At 37.8% G+C, this 22,699-nt stretch overlaps 1 protein-coding gene across 1 annotated transcript in view; it reads right to left on the reverse strand.

The window, feature by feature from the left end:
- SPTLC3 (serine palmitoyltransferase long chain base subunit 3) overlaps positions 1-22,699 on the reverse strand; it is an 88,209-nt gene that overhangs the window by 47,545 nt on the left and 17,965 nt on the right. Inside the window, exons 2-4 of the mRNA XM_086631109.1 lie at positions 5,449-5,640; positions 3,701-3,855; positions 2,646-2,794 (exon numbers count right to left, since the gene is read on the reverse strand). Of these exons, the coding sequence (XP_086487235.1) occupies positions 2,646-2,794; positions 3,701-3,855; positions 5,449-5,640 (496 nt within the window). The remainder of the gene's footprint in view (positions 1-2,645; positions 2,795-3,700; positions 3,856-5,448; positions 5,641-22,699) is intronic.

The raw sequence follows: 22,699 nt of genomic DNA on the forward strand, positions 1-22,699 counted from the left end.
TACCTGCAACAACATTCTGATATGACAGCATTTTACACCCGCTCCACAGTTTGCACAGTTACAAGAAGAGGAGTTTAGGCAGAAGATCACAGGACAGTTTTACCATCATGTATTTTTGTAAACATCACTCGCATTAAATTTGTTTTTTTTCTTTGTTTTCCCCTCTCTCTGAAATCTTCTCAAAGTAGTAGAATGATCCTTTTCAAAAAGAGAGACCTATCGCTGCTTTGAGAGAGATCTTGGTAAACCCCCAAATGTGACAGACACTTCAATGCACATAAGCAGGACAATACTTTCAAAATCAATTCGCTCAAAATTATAAATATGATCAAGCGCTCTCTTGGATTAGGACCCCACAGACAATTTATAGCCTTGGCTCCTACAGCTCACTGCATTTTTACTTCAAACCACTTCAGCTCAGCCACACAGTAACAACAAAAGTTTTGAAATGTTATCTGCCCAGAAACAAAATCATTCCATTCTATTTTTCTAAGATGAAGACGGCAAATGATAATTTAAAAAGGTAAGATCTGTCATACAGACCCTTCCCTACTTCTCTCTTGAAAGTATGTGTGTATATATATATTTAACTTGGATAGAATCCAGAGAATGGATCGAGAGCAGCCCTGAGGAAAAGGACTTGGGAGTGCTGGTGGATGAGAAGCTCAACATGAGCCGGCAATGTGTGCTGGCAGCCCAGAAAGCCAACCGTGTCCTGGGCTGCATCAAAAGAAGTGTGGCCAGCAGGTCGAGGGAGGTAATTCTGCCCCTCTACTATGCTCTTGTGAGACCCCACCTGGAACACTGCGTTTAGCTCTGGAGTCCCCAGCACAAGAAGGACATGGAGCTGCTGGAGCGGGTCCAGAGGAGGGCCACGAAGATGATCCGAGGGCTGGAGCACCTCTGCTATGAAGACAGGCTGAGAGAGTTGGGTCTGTCAGCCTGGAGAAGAGAAGGCTCTGGGGTGATCTTATAGCAGCTTTCCAGTACTTAAAGGGGGCCTAAAATGTAAAGAATGGATGAGGCTTTGGGCAACCTGGTGTAGTGGAGGGTTTCCCTGCCCATGGCAGGGGGGTTGGAACTAGATGATCTTTGAGGTCCCTTCCAACCCGAACCATTCTATGATTCTATGACTTGTACAATGTCCTTTACTTGTAGCCCATTCTTGCACTGTGAATAGTCTGGATCAAGTTCATGGGACTATTTGTTGTGAATCTAAAACTTTGCTCAATCTGTCAAGATAACTATGAGTTGAGATGAAGAGAAAGTCCCAGAAATCTGTATACGCTGGCTCTCAAAACAGATTATTAAGTTAACTAATAAGATTTTTAATATTTGAAGACAGAAACAATGTTTTCATAAGGGTTGGTTTGGTTTTTTTTGAGACTAAGTCAAAGTCATGCAAGTCCTCTATATAAAAAATTCCACCAAAAAAAAGATAAAGAATGAGGTACACTAGGCATGTTCTTTGACTTACTGAAAACAACCCAAAATGTTCTCAGACAAAACAGAACCCAAGAGAAAAAGACACAGAGAAATGTTCCTTCAATACCTTAGATGACTAGTAATGGTGACCACTTTCAAGCATACAATGCAGGTTAAACAATATACTGCAGTCACCAGATGGGTCACCCACAAAAGGAAAGTAGGGTCAACCTGTAAAACCTCTCTGAGTGGTGCCACTGACGTATTTATTATTGGCAAATCAAACCATTGTGACAAGATAAGAATCAGATGACAACGTTTGTTTTATTTTTTGTCTGGAGACAAGATTTTAAATAGATTAAAAAAAAATATTTTTTTTTTCCATAATATTTCTGGAGGAAAAGAATTTGCTTTGAGAGATACAAAATGACTTTTTTTCAGGTTGCTGGATTAAAAAAAGCACAACAACTAACCATCTATAAAAGACTGCTCATGCTGGGAAGCCTATCTTTTTTTTTCTTCTAACAGCTCCCAAGAAAGATAAAGCCTGAAGAGAAACCTCCCCTTGCATTTCTATGGCTGGAAATTGTTTTCTCTGAAATGCAGGCTGATTGCACCACTAGGAATGCAAGGCTTTGTGTAAAAATATACAGTTGAAGGTAACACTACATGCAGCCTCCGAACCAAAAAAAGTAGACAAATCATAAAGGACATATAAAGCCTTCCTGAATTTATTCCTTAGAGGCACAGTAGAAATTTCTATGTTGGGCCCATTAATGTCTCATAAAACATTACAATATGTTCTTAGAACATAAGATTAAAAAAAAAAGTAAAAGCTCATTTTACTCATCAGAACATTCTATATGTGGTAACTGATATAAATCTATGATGCAATTAAATTTGCCCTAGAACAATTCTTGAAGTCTCAAAGTTTATTTTACTTCTTTTAAAAAATAAGTCTGTTACTGCCATGATTAAAAATGCCAGGCCACTATATGACACATTTGTTTTTGCTTTTCCAAAAATTAATAATATTTTTCCTTAAAAAATATAATCCTTAGGTGATAATGAATAAAAAACCCCACAGCATCATTTTTAATCGTGAAACAAGTACTTGTTGATGTGACTAAAATTCCCTAAGTATCCAATTCCTTCAAGATATCTGTAAGAAAAAGCATATAGTTATAGAAACTTTGGTGGCCATCTAGTTGTTTACTCACCCATTTCCTGTCTGGTACTGCAGATTCCTGTCCCATATTTTTGTAACTCTATGGTCACAGTTTTCAAAGCATTAACATCCGTTTCTGCAAAGCCGAGGTAGTTATAAGAACCCATATTGATTACATTCTTGATAGTCCTTCCTGTAAACCTATAATTAAAGCAAATTTTAAAGAATAGTGCAACTTTCCCTCCAACCTCAAACAAAAAGAAAGTAAAACCCCCAAAATTTTCCCATCAAATTTTCTTCCACTCTCAAATTCCTATTTGGGAATTTACAATCTTCATACTTTAACATCCTAAAAGATTTTCCAGCCTTTCTATTTTCCAGACTAAATACTGCCTCCTGCTCAGAATGTTCTCCAGATTCCAAGCTGACAATAGATGACAATATACTGGTATTAGGCGAAATGGTGCTTTTAGGGATGTAAATAAACAAACAAAGCTAGGACTTTACATAGGGAACAACTTAAAGACACTATTTTTTTTCAAGTAAATTGTCAACAGCTTCCAGAAAGTCCTGAGTGTGGGAAACATTATGAAACATTCTCAATAAACTGAAATATAGCCAAGCTACACACTATGTGGCAAATTTCCATATCAATTTAACTCAGCAATAGTTGCAGTACACTGAAATCTTCAAGCTGTAAACTGCTTAACATTCACTGCTAAAGACTTACTAAGTAAGTAAGAAGCCACATATATGCAATGCAAGAAATTATGATTTAAATCCTAACCAAGGGATATCACAAATTTCATTTTAATATTCCGACAAAAGGTCCGTCATTACAAATGAAGCGCAAGTGGTCTTGTGCTGACACAGCCAAACAAAATTCCTTTACAACAAGAGTTCGGTTCCTTCCATACTGCATTTCCAAACAATATTCAGAAGAAAGAGGACAGGCTGTCAGCACAGTACTGATTTCAGAAAAAACCATGCTGATGTATATTAGTCAAAGCTCTAGGTATGAGGGGCTAGATGCAACTTTCTGTGCTTTACAGATGTATCAGGAGTATTCTTACGAAGCTGACAGCTGTGGAGTGTAAGCTGACTCACCTAAATGTCCAGTTGTAATCATCTGTAATGCGTTCCATGAGGTCAAACTGTGGCCCTGGGACACTGCATATTGGACGGTTCCAGTTATCCCGTATTCTCATATAGAGGTTTCTGGTGTAAAAGTTCTCAAAATCTTGATAAAGTGGCACAAAATCCTGGTTTGAAAACATGCACAGGGTTATATTGCTAGGAAAGCGTCTGCTTCTGTACTCAATCAAGTCATTCCCATTAAAAAGGAAAAATTGATTCATAAGTAAACAAAGAACTATGAGCGCCACATGTTCCTATGTCACAAACAACTCAAATCAGCAAATATCTTACTTTAATTCCCTTGAAACAGTGTTGGCTTTTTTAGGGGCTGGGTTTTTTTTGTAGGGTTTTGGGTTTTTTTTGAAGGGTCAATAAGTTGGCCTAATTCTCAAGTCCAATACTTGGAAAGCTGGAAATGGAAGAACCCACGATTCTTTCACTTGGAGAAACCAAATGCTTCAAATTGAACATCTCTCTACATGTGGAGCAGATTGCAAAACTAGGATAAACAACTCCTTATATTTCATGAAATGCCGGATACATTAGATTAAAGCTAGTCCAGTGTAATTGGTCCGGGCATTATTGACCTAGACTGGATGTGCAAACAGCCGGTTAAAAGACAACCAGTTTGACTGACAATTAATTAATTTTTATCTATGGATTTTACTTAGAAATTAAATTAAAAGAAAGGTATGGAGTCTAAACAAAGTTTTATACAAAACAGCGATGAAGCCATATTAGACACTGGATAAAATAAACTGATAAAATAACACAGCATGTCGTTACACATGCAGAAGACTGGAGAGTTAAATGAACACATAATCCACGGTGAATGGTAAAAAGATTTAATTGGCATGTCTGGAATCAAAATAGCTCAACAAATGGCCAAATCATGAAATGAATTGAAAAGGATACTCCAGGAGAATGCTGATAAAAAGACTGCACCCTGATACTTCATTAAGTAGTACACGCATCTTTGAAAAGTCAAAACAGGAAACAATTTTTGGAATTTTGTTTGTAAGAGGAACAGTAACACCATTTGCATTTCTCCTCCATTATGCCAAGTGTTACTGTAAACGATGGCTCAAACTGCAAAAAAGAAGGAGCAACAAAAAAATCTAAACAAAGTTAGAAGGCAATTGAGCTTGCTGAGGGGCAAGTTTCACTTAGAACTATGTGGGATGAAAAAATTTTTAAGTCAGGACTTGCAAGAATTCAGGCTACATTCACTTTGTGCTGGGACAATGGTTCCTGAGTGCTCTGTGACCAGCAGTTCAGCAAACATAAGTCAGCAATTACAAAGACTTAGCACTGCCTATCCCTAGGAAGGACAAAGGAAGACAGCCAGACGGGACAAAGACAAATTGATGCTTAAGAGATTTGAAGAGATGATATATTTAACAATAAGGCATGTCTGAGTTTTCTTTTCCTGTGCATTGACCTAATACACTGAGATTCTATTTTGCTGAGAGTATTCTGACACTCTTAGAACAAGGTGAACATCTCTCTGCGTGAAAATTATGATTTTTACATATATATACAGGTACATATTCATAAACATGCGTTTAACTATATGGCAGTGTGTGTCATTCCTCTCATCCCTATGCAATGTTCTTCTCCAAGATGAAAGCTGTCTGCCTTGTTACTCCAGTATCGTACATAACTTGCAAGCAGGGGAAAACTCAGCTGTGGATACACGATGTCTTTTTCATACATACTTTTTGTTGTTCTCTCTCTGCAGCAACGTTACGTTTTTCTAGTCCCCAGGCTCTCATAAAATCTCGCAGGTAGCCAAATATTGTTCCCACTCCAAAACCCACGAATGTAAGAACAGCAACATACATTGGTGCCTGTTCAAAGTGCTCGATAAATGTTTTTTTGTAGAGAGTTCCATTTGATATGCCATTCTTCTGAAAATATAGAACAGAAACTTGGGATTAATACACTTAATCTCATCAAAGCTTAGACCTTGAGGCAAATCTTTATCTCTAATACGCCACAAATTAGGAGAGACGTTTAGACCTCACACTGTATCAGCTGATGCAACCTATACCTGAAGAGGAAGACCTTTATCACGGCAGTTGTTACTGACCACTACAAGTATCTTCCATTTTCTCTCCTCTCCACCAATGCCCTCAATTACAGGTGTCTTCAACACCACTCCCTTGTCTATTTTGAAACATGTGAAACTCATGAAAGATTGGCAACATATTATTGTGTAATTGGACAATTATTTCAAAGGTGATTAAATGGAAACCACAATACTCCGTTCTTGCAAGACAGAGCTATAAAAAGGGAAGGGCAGCATTAAAAACTCACCTACACTGTGCCTGACTCTGCTTCTGGAAGTCTTGTGTAACTAATTGCAGCAACTAACCCATATGCAACAAATCCTGTCTAAAATAGGGCACCTTCACCATGATGTCCTTCAGATCTGAGGATCCAAACCAGTTAGGATCCCAGTCTTCTATTTCTGTTCTGATTTCACAAATGTTTCTAATCATATTTTCAGTGACCTCTTCCATAGTTTTAAGGGTACTCAAGAAAAAAAAAAAAAAAAAGGAGCAGAGACATACAGACGTCTGCCTGTTGGAATTAGTGGTCCTATTCTGAGCAACTTCTAGAAATTTACAACCATGTGTGGACAAAATATTCTAAAATTTCCATTTTCAAATTCAAGAAGTGAAGTTTTTCAGTTGTAATCTTCTCAAATCAACCTATATTCAATAGGCTTATCAGATCATTCTTTGAAAGAGAGGTGACTTCCTTATTTCTGCAAAATATGATGGCATTTACGGCCACAGTCTAGTAACAGCCAGCCTGCCAATTCAAAAATAAAAAAATGTAATTCAGAAGAAATAGTGCCCACTGTGAAAAAAAAAAGAAAAATAAAGACACAAGACATACATTTTTGAGCCTATTATAAAGGAAGACTACCAATATATGAAGAAATACCATTAATACATTGCTGCCTGTGGGACGGATGAACTAAAAAAGTACATTATCTATTTACGTAATGCAGTAAGTTGAAATAGAATAATAATTCCAAGAATAACTGCAAATTCACTGTACTTGTCAGACCTAGAGCATTATTGATCTTCATACTGCATTAAAATGCCTTTATCCTCAAAAGATTTTGATTTCAGCTGTCCAGTCCTAGATTCACAAAATTTTCTTGGGAGAGAGAGAAAAAAAAATAAGTAAAAAAGATGTTTGGCTCAAAGTAGAATATAAAGATTTAGAAGGAAACCCAAAATGGAAAAAATTGCTGGTAGGGCTAAATAGAAACACATTTAGACTTTGGAAAGACTTACTGCCCTGTGAGAGAGAAGGAATGCAGGACTGGCCCTCACCATGTGAGGGTAGACCTTTGAAGCAATGCTACACATGCACTCCTCCCTCAAGATAATTGCTCTTTTAAGGCAACCTATTTACCATGAAAAATGTTTTATGAGGATGAGTTAAATACATGGTCAAGTCATATTTCACATGAGCCACAACAGCTGTGTGCACACAACAACAAGAAAAAGTAAGTACTTCATCGATGATTAAGCTCAGTCGTATTACCTTGCACTTGCCATGGGCTAAGAGCGTACTTATGGTCACCAGTGGCAATTCGATTGACACTGGAGCTTGTCGAGCTGTGATGATGTGATAATGCACCTGAGCCCAGCGGAGAGGATTAGCGTGATGATTCTGTTTATCAACTTTATTAAGAAACACTTTGCTGTTATATATCTTATTGGTAAAGGAATAGGGAAGCTCATATCAGATTCGTGCCTTGCAAAACTCTTCTGCAATAAAACTCTTCTGTTGTGGAACTCTAATTTCAGCTGCTGCTGTTTTATGCAGTTGGTATGACATATGTATTTAAACATGTAACCACTGTCACCTACTATGCTTAACACAAACAGCTAGAGTAAATGTCATCAATAGTAAGAAAGTACGAAGAATGCGGAGTCAGACTGCGACCCAAATTCTCCAGTCTATGAATGATGAAAACTAGGAGTCTTAAAAGAGTGCAAGGTTAGTACAAGGATGGGAGAATAAATTCAGAAAAATACAGTGACATCTTGTCTAAAAACTTAAATGAAGAAAACAAAGAGCATTTCATCCATCCCTAGAGTCCCACAAAAAAAGCAGAGAGTCTCAGAATTGGAATAACCAAACCAATTGGATTTGCTGCTTTTGGAAAGTGGTGATGTGAATGCTTTTGTGCAGCACTTCAAATCCAAGCACTGGGGTACAGGTGACTGACTTCATGTCATGAGGAAGTTCAACAATTTCAGCCAACCTAAATGGTCAGTGGATGAATGGCTAATTGCCAATTTGCATCACATTACTGTTGACTTTTTACATGTTATCATAAAGTTTTATTTGAGAAGAAAGAGGTGGAATTTGAGACTGTGCATTTAAAGCACCTAGACAGTGAAGAGAGATGTAATTAAGCTATTGCTGGCACCAAAATCAAATACAGCAGATCTACAAATGCCTAAAACAATTCAGAGATCACTAATAACACTAGTTACACACTGGGTGCTCTGCTGAATTCTACACTTACAAGTATATTATCTGTAATAACACCAGTAGTAGACGGCACATTTTTTAGCTCCATATCTCAACTGTAGCAATCCAAAATAGCAGATGATTAGGCAAAGATTCCAAAAACAAAAACAGACAATGCTACTTTCCTCCATATATTCTCCCAACTTCCAGCAACTGGTGGCTTTGAGATTGCATTGTCACATTTAATAGTAATCAGGGGATAACTATGAATTTGTTCATCATTTCTGAACCCACAAATACTGTGGAAATGAATTGTGAATTTTGATAATTTATTTAATCTGTTATAAAAGTGTTTACTTTTTTAATTATAAAATTACCTGATAATTCTATTTGACAATTTTATTTGACCATTGTTGTCTGTTTAGCTTTCCTACTCAACCAATTACACTACTCATAATTTTCTGTACTTAAATGACTTCTGCCTCTCCACTTGTCTCTTCCCAAGCTGAAGAATCTTGATCTATTTAAATCTAGTCTAGTGTTCTTGCCCTTTCAGAGATTTAATAATAGTAAAAAAAAATAATCTATATTTCAATGCTCAACTTTCTCTTCATTCTGCAAAGTTCAATAATATCTTTTTGAGATGCAGGGGAAGGGAATCGAAATTGCTTACACTTGAGGACACAGTATGGATTTATACATCTGCAAACAATGCTTTGTCTCGTTTTCTGTTGCTTTTTTTAAAGATTGTTAACATTCTATTTGCCTCCTTGCCACAGTTCTCAGTTTCAGGAATGTCTCTTATGATTACAATATATCCTTCCTCAGTGGCAATAAATACCTAATTTAGAGCACACTATTTGTGCATTCTTATGACGATTTCTCCAGACTCATTCATTGCTGCTTATTTAGTGACCTGCAATTTTGTCTACTGTTTTATCAGCATTACACACTACCAACAAGAACTTTCTGCAGTGCTTGCTGTCCAGGACTAATTTTTCACTACTCAGAACAATTTGGTATTGTCAACACATATTGTCACCTGTTTTTCCTTACCCCTTTTTCCAGACCATTGGTGAAAACATGAGAGAGCACAGGTCCAATAAGAGATCCTTGGGGAACTCCATTCCCAGCATCTCCCTGGTCACCTTTTCAAAAATCATATCTTATTTGTAACCCTTCATTTCTGTGGCAAAAAGATCACCTCAACCAACTTAAGCAGTAGTCCAGAGCTACTCAGCAATTTAATGTTTGGCTTCCTTTAGAAATCTTGAGTAAATCTCCTTTGTGATATACTAATCCCCACTTTATTGACTTGCTTTAAAAATTCTGCTGGCATTCTAAATCAAAATGATTTCTCAGTAGTCTGTCACAGAATAAAGATAATTTCCAGGCACAAATGCAAGGAATCCACTAACGCAATGTATAGACATCCAATGCAGAAAGGCTATAGATGAAATTCAAAATGAACGGCTGTTTTGCCATGGAGTTTGACAAATTTAGAATTTCATTGACTTCACAGAAACCAAAGGCGCAATGAGGATTATAATATGCAATTTCTGTGTGTTGAGTCTCTTCTTAGCTTATTAATCAGGCTGCCTTGTACTCTCTCTCGATACCCAAGGTAACACTGGCAGCTCAGCCTCACAACTCTGTCTGTAGCACAGTTACAGAGAACCCATGTCCGCAGATTTGGTAGCAGCCTTAAACCACAGCTTCAAATTGGTTCCAGTAAGACACTCGCAGCAAGAGAATTCCTGGGCAAGATTTTGGTGCCAAGGAAGTCAACAGAAGTGATGTCAATGCAGTAAAGTCAGTTTTAAGTGCAATACCTCTTAGATCTCCATATTCTGTAGTTATCCAAAGTACTTTGAAACTCCCCCCTAATGAAGAATCCCCTCCTAAACGCCTTCAGCTTTTAAAATGCAGAAACGAACACTAACAACAAATCTAACAGTGCTATCAGAATGGGCACCAGTATAAAACACCAAATATAGTTTTAATTAACATAATTTTAATCAAAATAGCTTGCTGTAATAATACTGTAAACTAACCTCGCAGTCTATTAAGCACATTCCTGGCAACACTTTATAAGGAATAGTTACAAAACATGGTATTTGCATCAGCAAAGAAAAATAAAAGATAGCTATGCAACAGCATGAATAATACTTAAATATTTGTTCATACTACCCTTAAAGTGAGGAGAGAATCTTTCATTGCTTTTAGGTCTTGTAGCCTCTGGAATAGTGCTAGTTAGCATGAGCCAGATTTGTATCAAGGGGAGAGCTAGAAATTGAACAGCATAGACATAATGTCACAGTACTAAACGTGTGTGCTGGTCCTGATTAATTTACCAGCAAAGAGCTAATCATTTATGCTGGCATAAGTTAGGAGTAAACCTGTGTGAGTGGAGTTGCGTCAAGGAAACTGAGACCCCAGAACTCCTGTTTTCATGCAAGACTGTTCTGTAGAGACAACATAAATGCTAAAGAAATCCAGAAATCCCAATCTGCTTTATGAAACTTCTCCTTAATTAAACATTTTTTGAGCTATGATTGCCACTTCCAATACAGCAGCAGTAGGTGCAGACAGCTGTATCCTTGAAATAAAACTAATGGGAGAATAATAAAGTCTCCGTCTTTAAACATAAGTTCCTCACTAGAAATAAAATCTGATCCAGAAGTGGATGAAACTTTATTTTACTCTCCCCTCAGTTTAAGAAGAACGTTTCATATGTTTCTGGATTAGATTTTATCATGCTGTTGCATACAACCTATTAAAAAAACAATGCAAGTTGATGTACATAAAGCTTTAAAGACAGATATGTATTATGAAGACATAGGTGTTGAAAACTGTGGAACAAGTGATAGCCACATTTACTCAATACCTGCCAGATTTCAAGATGACATTGAAATCTTGAGCAAATTAGGACAGTGTGTTGGTACAGTTAAGAACTGATGGGACAATAGACTGACAATCACTGACACAACATCTGATTGCTTGCAGATGGTTTGGTTCGAAACAGCTGTTTCCTCCCTAGCATTAGAAGAAAAACTTCTGGGATGAGACCCTAAATGTAGGTGACACTAGGATGTGAGAGACAGCCACGTGGGGTTGACAGGACCTATAGAGGCCCACACTCTTCTGGAGCAGAAGCTGAAGATGGGGTAAGGCAGGATCCCATTTTAGCCATGAGAAGGGTACGGTTTGGCTGAATCCCACTCAGAGCTTGCCACTGGATAGTCACAGTTGGAAGTGGCTGGTATGCAATTCTGTCCTCTATGGATCATTATTATCAGAAGGCTGAGTCTCAAACTGTCAGGTTCTATGCAAACCCACCAGGTTGACTGCCATAATTATTACACTTTCCCCAAATCCACTACACCTAGGCATCCATTAGACACTGGGGGATTCTTACTGATTGCACGCAGTTCCCAGGAGAAGAAAAAAAGAAATTAAAATTATGAAAATGAGAAATTTCCTAAAATGAATATACTATTGACACAAATTGAGATTACTTTGCAAATCTCTTCAGCTACTGGCAATGATATCCTTTACTTTAAGTATGTGGTTTCTTTTCTTTTACAGGACATTTCAGATCTTACAGGCTGAAGTTTCTAAAATTTAAAACAAAAATGGCTACATGGGGAATTCATAGCTTACTGAGCTAAACAGACAAGAGTTAAACCAAAAATAGGTGTGAAACTTATATGACTAGAAAGTGCTAAAATGAACGTTGCAGCCTCTTGCAATGTGACAGTAATAAAAAAGTATAATCTTCACAAAACACAAACTATAAGTAGCAACCAAGTAAAAAAAATTTTAGTTCTTATTACTGTGTGTCTGCAGAATCCTTGGTTAGACTGATTATTGATTTCTGCTGAGGTTTCAAGCAAAAATATATGCCTGGTAGTAAGGCAGTCGATAAGGTCTAAGAGTAGAATTTCCAAGACTGTCCAGAAGGTTTAGGAAATATAAGACACCTTCAGAATAACTTAGAAATCCATGTGAACTTGTCAGAGATTTAGAATTTAACAAGTGAGGAACTCTGAAAAGTTTGCTCCCTGTAAATAACTGCTGCTTGTTCTGTTCTGCTACTTGAGATTGAGATTCAGAGGAAAATTGGGTCTTTTAACCATACACTTCACAAGCACCAGGAAACGGCTTTTGATTTGTTAATCAACTATCATCTCAATATTGACTAAAAACTTGCAGCCTCTCTGTACAAATTCATGACAGCATACTACAGGCAAATACCATCCAAGGTACGAAAAGACGGGATCTTCACCTTCCACATTTGCATCATTTTTTCTTTCGAGCACAAGTGAAACTCCAACACATTCACCTTATAATAAATTATTTCAACACCAAATAATCAAGTCCTGCAACATTGACTACGACACTAATACCACGAAAACACAGACATGAATGACAAGCACATTAGAAATATCCTGTTAAATTGAAAACATTGTTATATAATTAGGAAAACAACACCCTTACTATATAATTTTCAGACTAACACTTTGATGCTAAAATGATACTTTTGAGTGCAACATAGGATGTTGGAAGGATGCAGAAGACTCACTCATAAATAACATTCAGGAAGAAAAGAAGTTGGCAAAAGTCTAGAGACAGCAGTGCCAAGAGGTCTAAACTAGAAAAACAGTGAACTTGGGAAGGTGCACATTTCATTGTCCAAGTTTTGTAAGTTTTTATGCAGATATTCGTACTCATTCAAAAAACCTCTTAGCCTGGTATGTCAGGATATGAATTTCTAGCCCTGCACACACTACAAGCAATGTGCATTCTGGCATCAGTAAATATTTGTTTGCAGTTATTAAATAAACTGGCTGTGTGCAATTTTCACAAAAACTACAGATCAGCACATGTTTTCATCTGGTATGAATTTAGTCCAGCAAGTAGAACTGCACATTGCAGAATGGTCATACTACACTGCTTGTCAAAAGAAAAGCCACATACATCTCTTTACAGCACAGAAGCTTAGAGTTGAGTACAAAGAGTCAGGACAAATGCCAGCAGAAATCATGAAACTATAATGTGATGATAGGGACAAAAATCCAAGAAAACACTACTTTGCACTGCAGGTTTCAGAAATTGTGATATAAACCGTAACAGATACTATCCAATATCAACTAAGGGACTTAAAGTGCAGTACATGGGAGATAAAAAAAATTGCATAGTAAACTTCTCCCAATGGCTTTACACCTGTATATTGCAAGCAATAGCAAGAAACACTTGAAAGGAAAAGGAATATGTATGCCTGATACAGCTATCACTCTGTTTACTCCCAGAAAATTCACAGTGGACTCAACATAACTAGGAAAGCATGAGGGCAAAGATGGAGCTTATTAGAGACAAAACAATGAAGTTCACTACCCAGAGAGATACTTACAAAACCCCAGAAGGTATTTCCTAACTTTACAGCAATAACACAGTAGAAAGCCAGGCACGTTGAATCAGACAAAAGAACTGGATGAAACGCCTAGGTTACAGCAATCCTCACATAGTTCATGGCATCAAGTTGCAGCAAGTGTTTGCTATTGTTTCCAAATCTTACAGTAAGCGACAAGATTCACACTGTGTGGCCGTATCAGAATATCTCCCCATCATTCAAATCTTCGGCTTTAAGAATAAACAAACGAACAAAAAAGATGATGATGAAGTGGTATCACTTCAAAGGTTGTCAGTTTCTGCACATCATTGGTGATGATCTACTAATACAGGAAATTTTTTCCAGAAGTGATTTAGCATTTAGAAATTAATTCTATGGATCTCATATACATTTTTTTTAATAAGTTACAAGACTGTAAGTGAAGGGAAAGACGCTTGAGATGATCTAACCAGACTGTTAGTGATTTCGCCCAGTGTGGATTCTGAGCTAAAATCTACATGAAGCAATCCACCAACTCCATTTCCCACACAGTGACTTTGCAAGGAGCACCAAAGAATGTTTTAACTAGCATCAAATTGCTTTCCCTGTAAAATTCTCTGGTGAAGAAAACGCTATAGGTGAACAGACAGATCTTATGCACTAACTTCCATGACTGAGTCATCACTGGATCTCAGAGCTTTTCCCATTATATAGTAGAACAGCTTCAAATACAGCCAGGATTTTGTGTAGGAGACAAATGGAAACAGCTTAATAATGAGACACATCATCTCCTATCTGAATGGATGTGTCTCTGGACTTTCCTAGATCACACCAAATACATCACAAGCTTCAATATTTTAATGTATTAAAACTTCAGAAACAGTTTCAGGCCATCATTGGTTCCTGAGATGAAAACACCTGTTTTGATGAAGACTTCTGGAAGGCTTAATACACCAGGTTGCTTTTTAAAGGATCACAAATCTAATTTACAGGATTCACATTTCCTACTTGAAAGTTGCTTATCATTAGAATAATTTGCACATTATTCTAATTATTCTGAGAGTTATGCACAGGTTAAATCAAAACAGTGTGCCTTCCAAGACATTCCTATTATTCCAAGGAATAACGTATCATATTTCAGAAAGGTGATGACAGAGAAAATCATTGCCAATTTTGTTAATGCAAGCAGAGTCTTAGCTGGATTTATGCTATCTCTTCCAAGATAATTAACTACTTTAAAATGATATTTAAATACCAATCTCTTGGCACCACAGACAAAGAGGAAAGACAGAGATATTAAAAACTATAATAAAAAATTACCAATGTAATGTTAGGGAAAGCAGAATTTTCTCAAGAACAGCTGTGAAAGAGGCAATTGGGATTTGTGTTGCTAGTTTTACAGGTAGGAGAATCAAAAACTCAGCAGAAAGATGACTATATGGGTAGATAAGGTCCTTCTCTGAACTATGATAGGACTTACGCATCAAAAAAGAGCCCTAGAGAAAAAAAACACATTCAGAATAAACTCACTTATTATATAGCACATTGTTTTTTAGGTAGAAGAATTCAAGGAAGATGAGGGAGACAGCCATCCTATAAACATGTCAATAGTCTCACGGCACATCACAGTGGGAATAAAGTTGAGAAAATGAATAGCTTGACACCTTCAAACACAAAAGAAGCTGTCGAACAAGAAGACAAGAATTCATTTAAGCAATAGTTAGGCAACTTGGCAGCAGTGCCCATGGCATATTTAAAGCCAGATGGACTATACCAAAGCCACCATAGGAATTGGCATACCTGATCAAATCAGTGCATCATTTAATGTAACAACACGACAAAGGGCTGAAAACCACTTATCCTCAAACTATCTTGCAAGAGCCCCAGAAAGTTTAGAGCAACCAGAATTCACCAACTTGTGCCGTAATGCAGAAAAGTTCTATATTTTAACAGAGGACATCCAATTACTTACTTCAGATTTTTTTTTCCCACCTAAAACTCTACAGGAACAACAAAATCCTTCTCTAGCTATATTTTGTTTGGAAAATATCAAGAAAAGGTGGTTTCAATCTGTTATGATTAAGCAATGCCCATCTCTATACCTATGAGGAACTCACAGGTGGACTCCTCCAGGATCCCAGAGGTGGTATTACAGTTCTTCAAGAGGCTGTTGTTTCTTACTGATTTCAATTTCTGCCTTGTGCAAATGCAAAAGATTATCTGGGCCTTGATGACTTCTTAATGTCCATTCAATTGTGATAATATTCATCAACCATTATCAAATTGGCTAATTCAATCTTAGAGCTCAAAACAAAATAATTGTATACTACTTCAGTTGCTTGAAGATCAATTAAAAAGAACCTAGAAATAAAGTGTTACACGATTTTTTAATACATCATACATTAAAATACTCTTTATGAATTGTTCCAGTAATTATGTGAGTCATAACACAGAAGATAAGAATGACTGGCTTTCTCTCATCTGAACCTTCCGTAACTTATCAGGTTTGCAGAAATCACCCTTAAATAAATGCTCTCCTCGACCTGATAGCAGTCTTGATATAGACCAAAAATAAAAGTCCTCACCCCACCATGTACTAATTTTCATCAGAAGATCCACATCTATCTAGAGGCAAACACCTAGAGGCTATGGTTCTTGGCTGAAAAGACAAAGATTAGGAAAAAGCAGCACAGCAGAAATTCAAGGGACAGAAATCAGGTGCAAGAATACTGAGACAAAGGGGTGACTGAAGCATGTTTTGTTGGTTCAGCAAATGAAGACACCTTTTCTAATGCATAGCAAGAAGCAAAAAGCCAGTTAGATAAGCCTTTGGATTTGAATGATTTTAACCTGTTTTCTAAGAAAGCAATGGCTTATGCCCTTATGTTATCTCTCTCTCTGCAAGTACCTCTCTAGTGGCTTTTGAGTTTGTAGACCAATTTCAATCAAATCCGATGAGAGAACAGAAGTCTTCAAGATATGAACTTTCCTAAAAGCTTCAGGAAAATCTGACTTGATAGTGTAAAGAGATCTAAATCATGTGCTGAAGGAAAGACAGCCATAACTTGGCTCATTAGCCACTCTTAGAGTGAATTACACAAGCACAGGTGTAATGACCCATGAGCCAGCATCTACATAGCTCTAAACAAGGTTCAGCACATTCTGTCTCTTGCCCATCTGGAAAGAGAGGATGTGGTAGGCAAGTTCAGATGTTCTGGGGTGGCAGAAGATGCTGGACACAAAGTAAGATGAAATAAGACTTCATTAGACCCATTGCTCATGGAAAAAACAGTTGTGGACATTTTGTAAGCCTTTGTCTTACCTCCAATATTATTTCTTCCCATATTGCTGTGGGGCAAATTAAAAAACAATACTTAAAACATTGCTGCACCTTGGAAGTAGTTTAAGTAGACATTAGGGCGTCTTAAAGTTTTCATTTATACTGATCATAAAATGGTAGAAATCAAGGGACTTAGCAAAATCAGGAAATGGAACAGAAGAAAAACAGACTTCAGCAGAGCACAACGGTACTCAGAAATAGCCGACAACTCTACAGGAAGCAATATTAAAGCTAAAAGGAGTTAGAGAAAAAAAACCAGCCATCTCTTCAGAAAATAACATTAAGGGCAAAAGGACAAACCACTCTACCGCTACTAAGCAGTATGTAGGTCTCGGCTGAAGTACTCCATCAAGCTTTGGGCAATGCTTTTTGAGAAAGAACAGGTGAACCAACTGGAAAGAGAAGCATAAAGTCTGGTCAAGTAAGTTTTGAGGAAAGAATGAAAGAATTTGAATTGTCTAGTCTAAAGAGAAGAGAAAACCCTAATGACTGCAGCCTAAGAATCGCCAAACATGTAAAATGTAACTGCAAGAGGAAGAGAATAATCTATGCTCTGGAAAGCATCAACATGCTTAAATCACAGCCAAGGTGATCTAAATCAGACGTTAAAAAGAACTTTCTACTCATAAAAGCAGTTTAACATGAAGCTAGTTTAACTGCTAAAAGCAGTTAAACATGTCTAGGTTGGGTATAAACAAACCTCTCTGTCAGGAATATTCTATTTACAGTCAAAGCTCATACTGTCTAACGAAAATACCAGAAAGCAGTTATGTCAGTATCTTAACAAAATCCAAAAATAGAGTGGCACAGCTTATGGGCTAAGAGGCTCCGGAATAGCCTTCAAGATATACTAGCATAAAACTAGCTCTGGATAAAACTGAGTCTGCCTTGTTGTACAGAAACTGGATTAACTGACAACTCAAAATACTTTTAAGTCTTGTTACCTATTTTTCCCGTTTACTTTACATTCAGAAACCTCACCATGACATGAAACGTGGAACAGAAAAGACTGAGCACTCCAAAAACAGCTGATACACATTTTGCACAGAGCGAACTACAAGCAGATATACATGGATGCTGGAAGAAAGAAGTAGATATATAGAGCTTCTGTTTAAAACTAAAAGAAAATTAGCATGACTGGCTTTTGGCAATCATTTGTATTTGGAGAACTTAAATCTGTTTAGCACACTTTACAAATCAATAAACCAAGTTCTGGCTAACAAAGACGTTATAGACTTTTTTTTTTTTTCCTTTTGTGGCCCCACAAAATCCCCCGTTATGGCTAGCTCAGTAACATCTTTTCATAGCACCATTCTAGTATACCAATCCTCTGAGAGATATGATAACGTTTCTCTGACTTTTCCATTAGGATAACACTTCTGTTCACGCATCTGTGCCCGTGCTCCTAAATTTGGGAAGTACTGAGAAAGATCAAGAGTAGTTGGTAAAGTAAAGATTAGGCAGGACCATTTAGAAGGGATGTGCTGAAACTCTGATCAACCACCCACACACTCTCCTGAGCTACCTGACATGTTTCAGGAGTGACAGAAGATGTCCGTACACCAATCTTATTTCTCAAATATAACCATTGTCAACAAAACCCAAAAGGAATGCTCACACTCACTCTCTCTCAGAAAGGATCGTAGTTTTAAAACCCATTAAAAAGCAAAGATTTTAAGGTACTAGAAAACAAATAGTGTCATATTTCTGACAAAAAATAGCTGTTGTTTATACATGATAAGCAAGTCATAGTAAAACTTCAGACAAAAGATAAATAAACCTTTTTCACAAGACCTCATGTTTCACTTCTACCCTTCCACATCTGAAAAAAAAAGAAGAAAAAATTACAAACCTGAACGTAAGATTAACGTTGTGCCCTTCTATAATGGCTGCTACCAATATATTTGTGCAATGAGGCAAATAATGACCAATTGCAGGAGAGAGGTGTCTCAAATTTGTTCTGACAAGTTTAGTTCATCCAGTAACTACTCTGAGAAGGTGAACTATACATACTTACATCCTACCATCTAGCAGAGAAAAATATCATTTACTTCTGAGGAATGTCGACACGTGCAAAGTAATATGATCTCACTAGCATGTCCCATGGTACAAACCAGTTGATAAAGAATGAGTAAAGCTCAGTTGCAGTGGGGAAAACCAACAACAACTACCTCATGCACATAAACTCCTCACAAAATCTAAGGAGACACTCCTGTAGGTAAATGTTTAGATGTGTCAGACATAATTCTTCAAAGTGAATTCTGAAACAAAACTAGTGTGCTCTGATAATGCCTTGCTTTATGTTCTTTCCCATTCCACATGGAAGGAAGCTCTGCACTCCCTTCATTCTCATATAGGAAATCAATCATCGAAAACTGAATTAAGAAATTTTATGTGCCCATGCTGACAGCTCCCTTATGGACTAATGGAATAACTTCAGCCTGCATAAAAAAAAAAATAATCAGTTGATACAAAATCAAGAACGACAAGAGAGGCACACAGAATAACTGTCATCATTCAAGAATATCCCCCTCTGGGGCCCAAATTCATATCATGTAGTGTGGTTTTCTCCCCCCTTCCTCCTTTTTTTCTTCATTTTCATGGATCAAAGCTAATCTCTTAGAGCATAGCAGCTGCTGGAAGATAAAAAGTGTAGTGAAAAACTATTTGTAGTTCCTACATATTTTTTTTTTTTTTTCTATGTTCTGCTCAGGAAGAAGAAAGTAGAAACTCTTAGAACAAAACTCAGCTAGAGCTGCTCAACAGCAGGGACTCATGAAGCAGAATCCAGGGTCTTTTGGTGGGGGAATATGGCTAAGGCACTGTGAGCTCCAAAGAATGCACAACTCAGTACTCGCGAACGGCAGCTATGGGCACCAGCACAAGGCCCTAGAGAAACTAAAAAAGATGAATCTTGCTTCCAGAAAAACAGAACTGTCAGCTGCACAGGCTAAGCTATGTAATTAGCTTGAGTTACCTGTTTAAATTATTGCTTGAATTATGGGAGGACCTCATGTTTCCAAAAATGTCTCTTACTCTTCCCTGCCACCAGCCGTGCTTCCACTCCAGGCTGCCAGGAGATCACACATAATGTCCTCTGCTGCAAAGCTACACTCCTTATTTTGCAGTCAGTCAGTCCATGGGCAGGTGATATCTGCTATGCCTGTAGGCAAGGTCTTGCCTCGGTGACATGCAGGGGCTCCTGGCTCACAGCTTGAACAGGAGCTGGCAGGCTTGCCAACTGCTTCCTGACACTGAGTTTTATGAAAGCAATATACCTTGGAAGTACCTTCCCTCTGCAACAGGTAATGGCTCTGGAATCAGGCTCAGCTCAATCAGAGCAGTGCTCTGGCTTGAGTCTTGCCTACATCCACACAGAAAGACATGACAGTTCATATCCCTGTCCAGTTCCAGAGTCTAATCCCCAAAGTGTACTACGATCTCCAGTTTGAAGTCAAGTTAAAAAAGAAATAGATGAGAGGTTTCTCTTTTTGGATGAACGGACAGTTAAGGCAGTTAAGACTAAACTAAGTGTTCAGTGTAGCTATGTCCATTGCAGCTGTTGTGTGGAAATGATATAGAAACGTAGAGTGAAAGGCATTGGCTTCCCTGAGGGACCTTGAAAGGTACCAACAAAAAGTTATGCCCATTTCAGAAGAATTGGAGAAAAGCGTGCAGGGGCATTATATCACTTCATGCCAAATACTCTCAAACATAAATTCTGTGTTCAGGTAGTTTACTTACTAGTCGGCCTTACCAAATGCATTGCTGCTTCATTCTCACAAGACCACTATGAGCCAAAGCATGGGGGTAAAATCCAGTATCCTCTGTTATTTGTTAAAGAACAAAATGTATTAGAAGATTTTATTTAAAAGAAAAACTCCTGAAGAATGGAAGAGTATCCAAACTAGGATTCTACCATAGCCACATTATCCAAAAAGGTAGGCTTGGCTAGATCTATCCACTGTACGCCAAAATTGCTTGAGGATAGCCAAGTACTAAGATCGGGTCCTACACCATGCCTAGAGAACTGAAAATGTAACTGTCAGACAGTGCAATGGTGAGTGAAGATATACAGGAAAGTATGGAAAATAAAAATATAACTATGCTTAAGGTTCAGATTATCACTTATGTCTTGACCAGACTGGAATGTCAAATCTTTAAAGTACCCTTACTCAGGTGCATGTCATTTGCATTAAAACAAAACATAACCCCTCTAGGGGAGTAAATTCAGGCCAAGAATGGAAAATATTTGACATGGGTATTCCTCCACTGCCAGGAGAAAGGAACACAGACCACAGAATTTTGAAAGATTTTTGAGTGGGAGCCATTCCAAAAATTTGACTACTTAGTTTGCAAAACAGAGCTCAATTATTTTGAAATTCCATAAGCATCCCTGTGTCTCTGTAGCGAACGAGAGCTAAGTGTTACCAATTTTTTCCTGTGTTACAGACCTCAGTAGAATAACGTGGAAGGCTTGCATTCCTACACAAAAAACTGCAACTCTATCCTCATTTCCTAAGATCCACCTCAGTCCCACACAGCTGTAAAATCTTCTACTAGTATCTTAAGAGACACACTGCTGAGGAGATCACATTTCCCCAGAAACACTACAGCCCAATTTTGGATTTGGAAAGAAAAACGTAAAATTTAAGTATATTCTTCAAGAATGTATGATGAAATGGATTAAAGCACTCCTACTGGCCCAGACAAACAGAACAAGGATGTTGCAAACAGTTACAAAAAATGTCATGCTATAATTCTCCTAGTGGGAGTATGGTAAAAAGCTGGCAGCAGCAGCCGTGGCAAGCACTGCTGCTTTTGTTTTAAATAAACGTTCAGTCAACGCTGAAGTATTTCATTTCAGAGTACTACGTGTTAGTCAATACACATGCTGGCTGTGAAATAATTCATGTTTCCGCGGCTATCCACTTGCCAGTCCTATCTCTGTTATTTGCAAATAAGAGGAAGGAAAAAAAATAAATCAACTCCCTTCCTTTGAGATGGCAGCTGCTTGCAGATCTACATCTTCCCTCCTAGTGCCATTCCTTCGCCTTGGTTCCTTGCCTTCATCCTGGCTGAGATCACCTGCCACAGACTCAACCCATCCACCTTTCACCTCTTCTTGGCTTTCCCTCTCTAGCCTCCGGCTACGCCGGCACCCCCAGCGAGCTCGGCACTCCCCTGACCTGGTTCTCACGGCGTGTTTGGCTCCTTCGGGCAGCTCCACCTCTCTCCACCTGAGCACCATCACACTGCTGAACACAGCTCCCTCCTTGGGACAACCAAGCAAGCCAGACTCTCCAGTTCAACCACTGCTTTATCTCACTGTCTCATTTCCACTCTGACTGGCCAATTGTCACTTGTGAGAGAGCTCTTTGTCCCTTCCGTTGACTAACACGGATTTTTTCTGACCTTGACTTGAAAGTGAGGAGGAGCTACAAAAGTTCAATTATGATTCCTTGACCCTGATAATGCCACTTGAATAAACAGAAATTGTGCCAGGTAGGTATGTCTTATTCACAAGCATGCTTTTCTCATAACAGATGTGAAAGTGGGACCTAAACCAAAGTGTTTATTTAAAATCGTAACCTGCTTAGCTTATGACATACATGGCTTTGTATCTAGCTGGTGATAATCTGAATATGCAAAACTAACCAATATTAGATAAATTAGATATTATGCAGCTCGAGAATTAATTTTCCTATTCCAAAAGTGACTAGTATCCATA

This window comes from Tauraco erythrolophus, chromosome 2 (assembly GCF_009769465.1).
Source record: "Tauraco erythrolophus isolate bTauEry1 chromosome 2, bTauEry1.pri, whole genome shotgun sequence".
NCBI lineage: Eukaryota > Metazoa > Chordata > Aves > Musophagiformes > Musophagidae > Tauraco > Tauraco erythrolophus.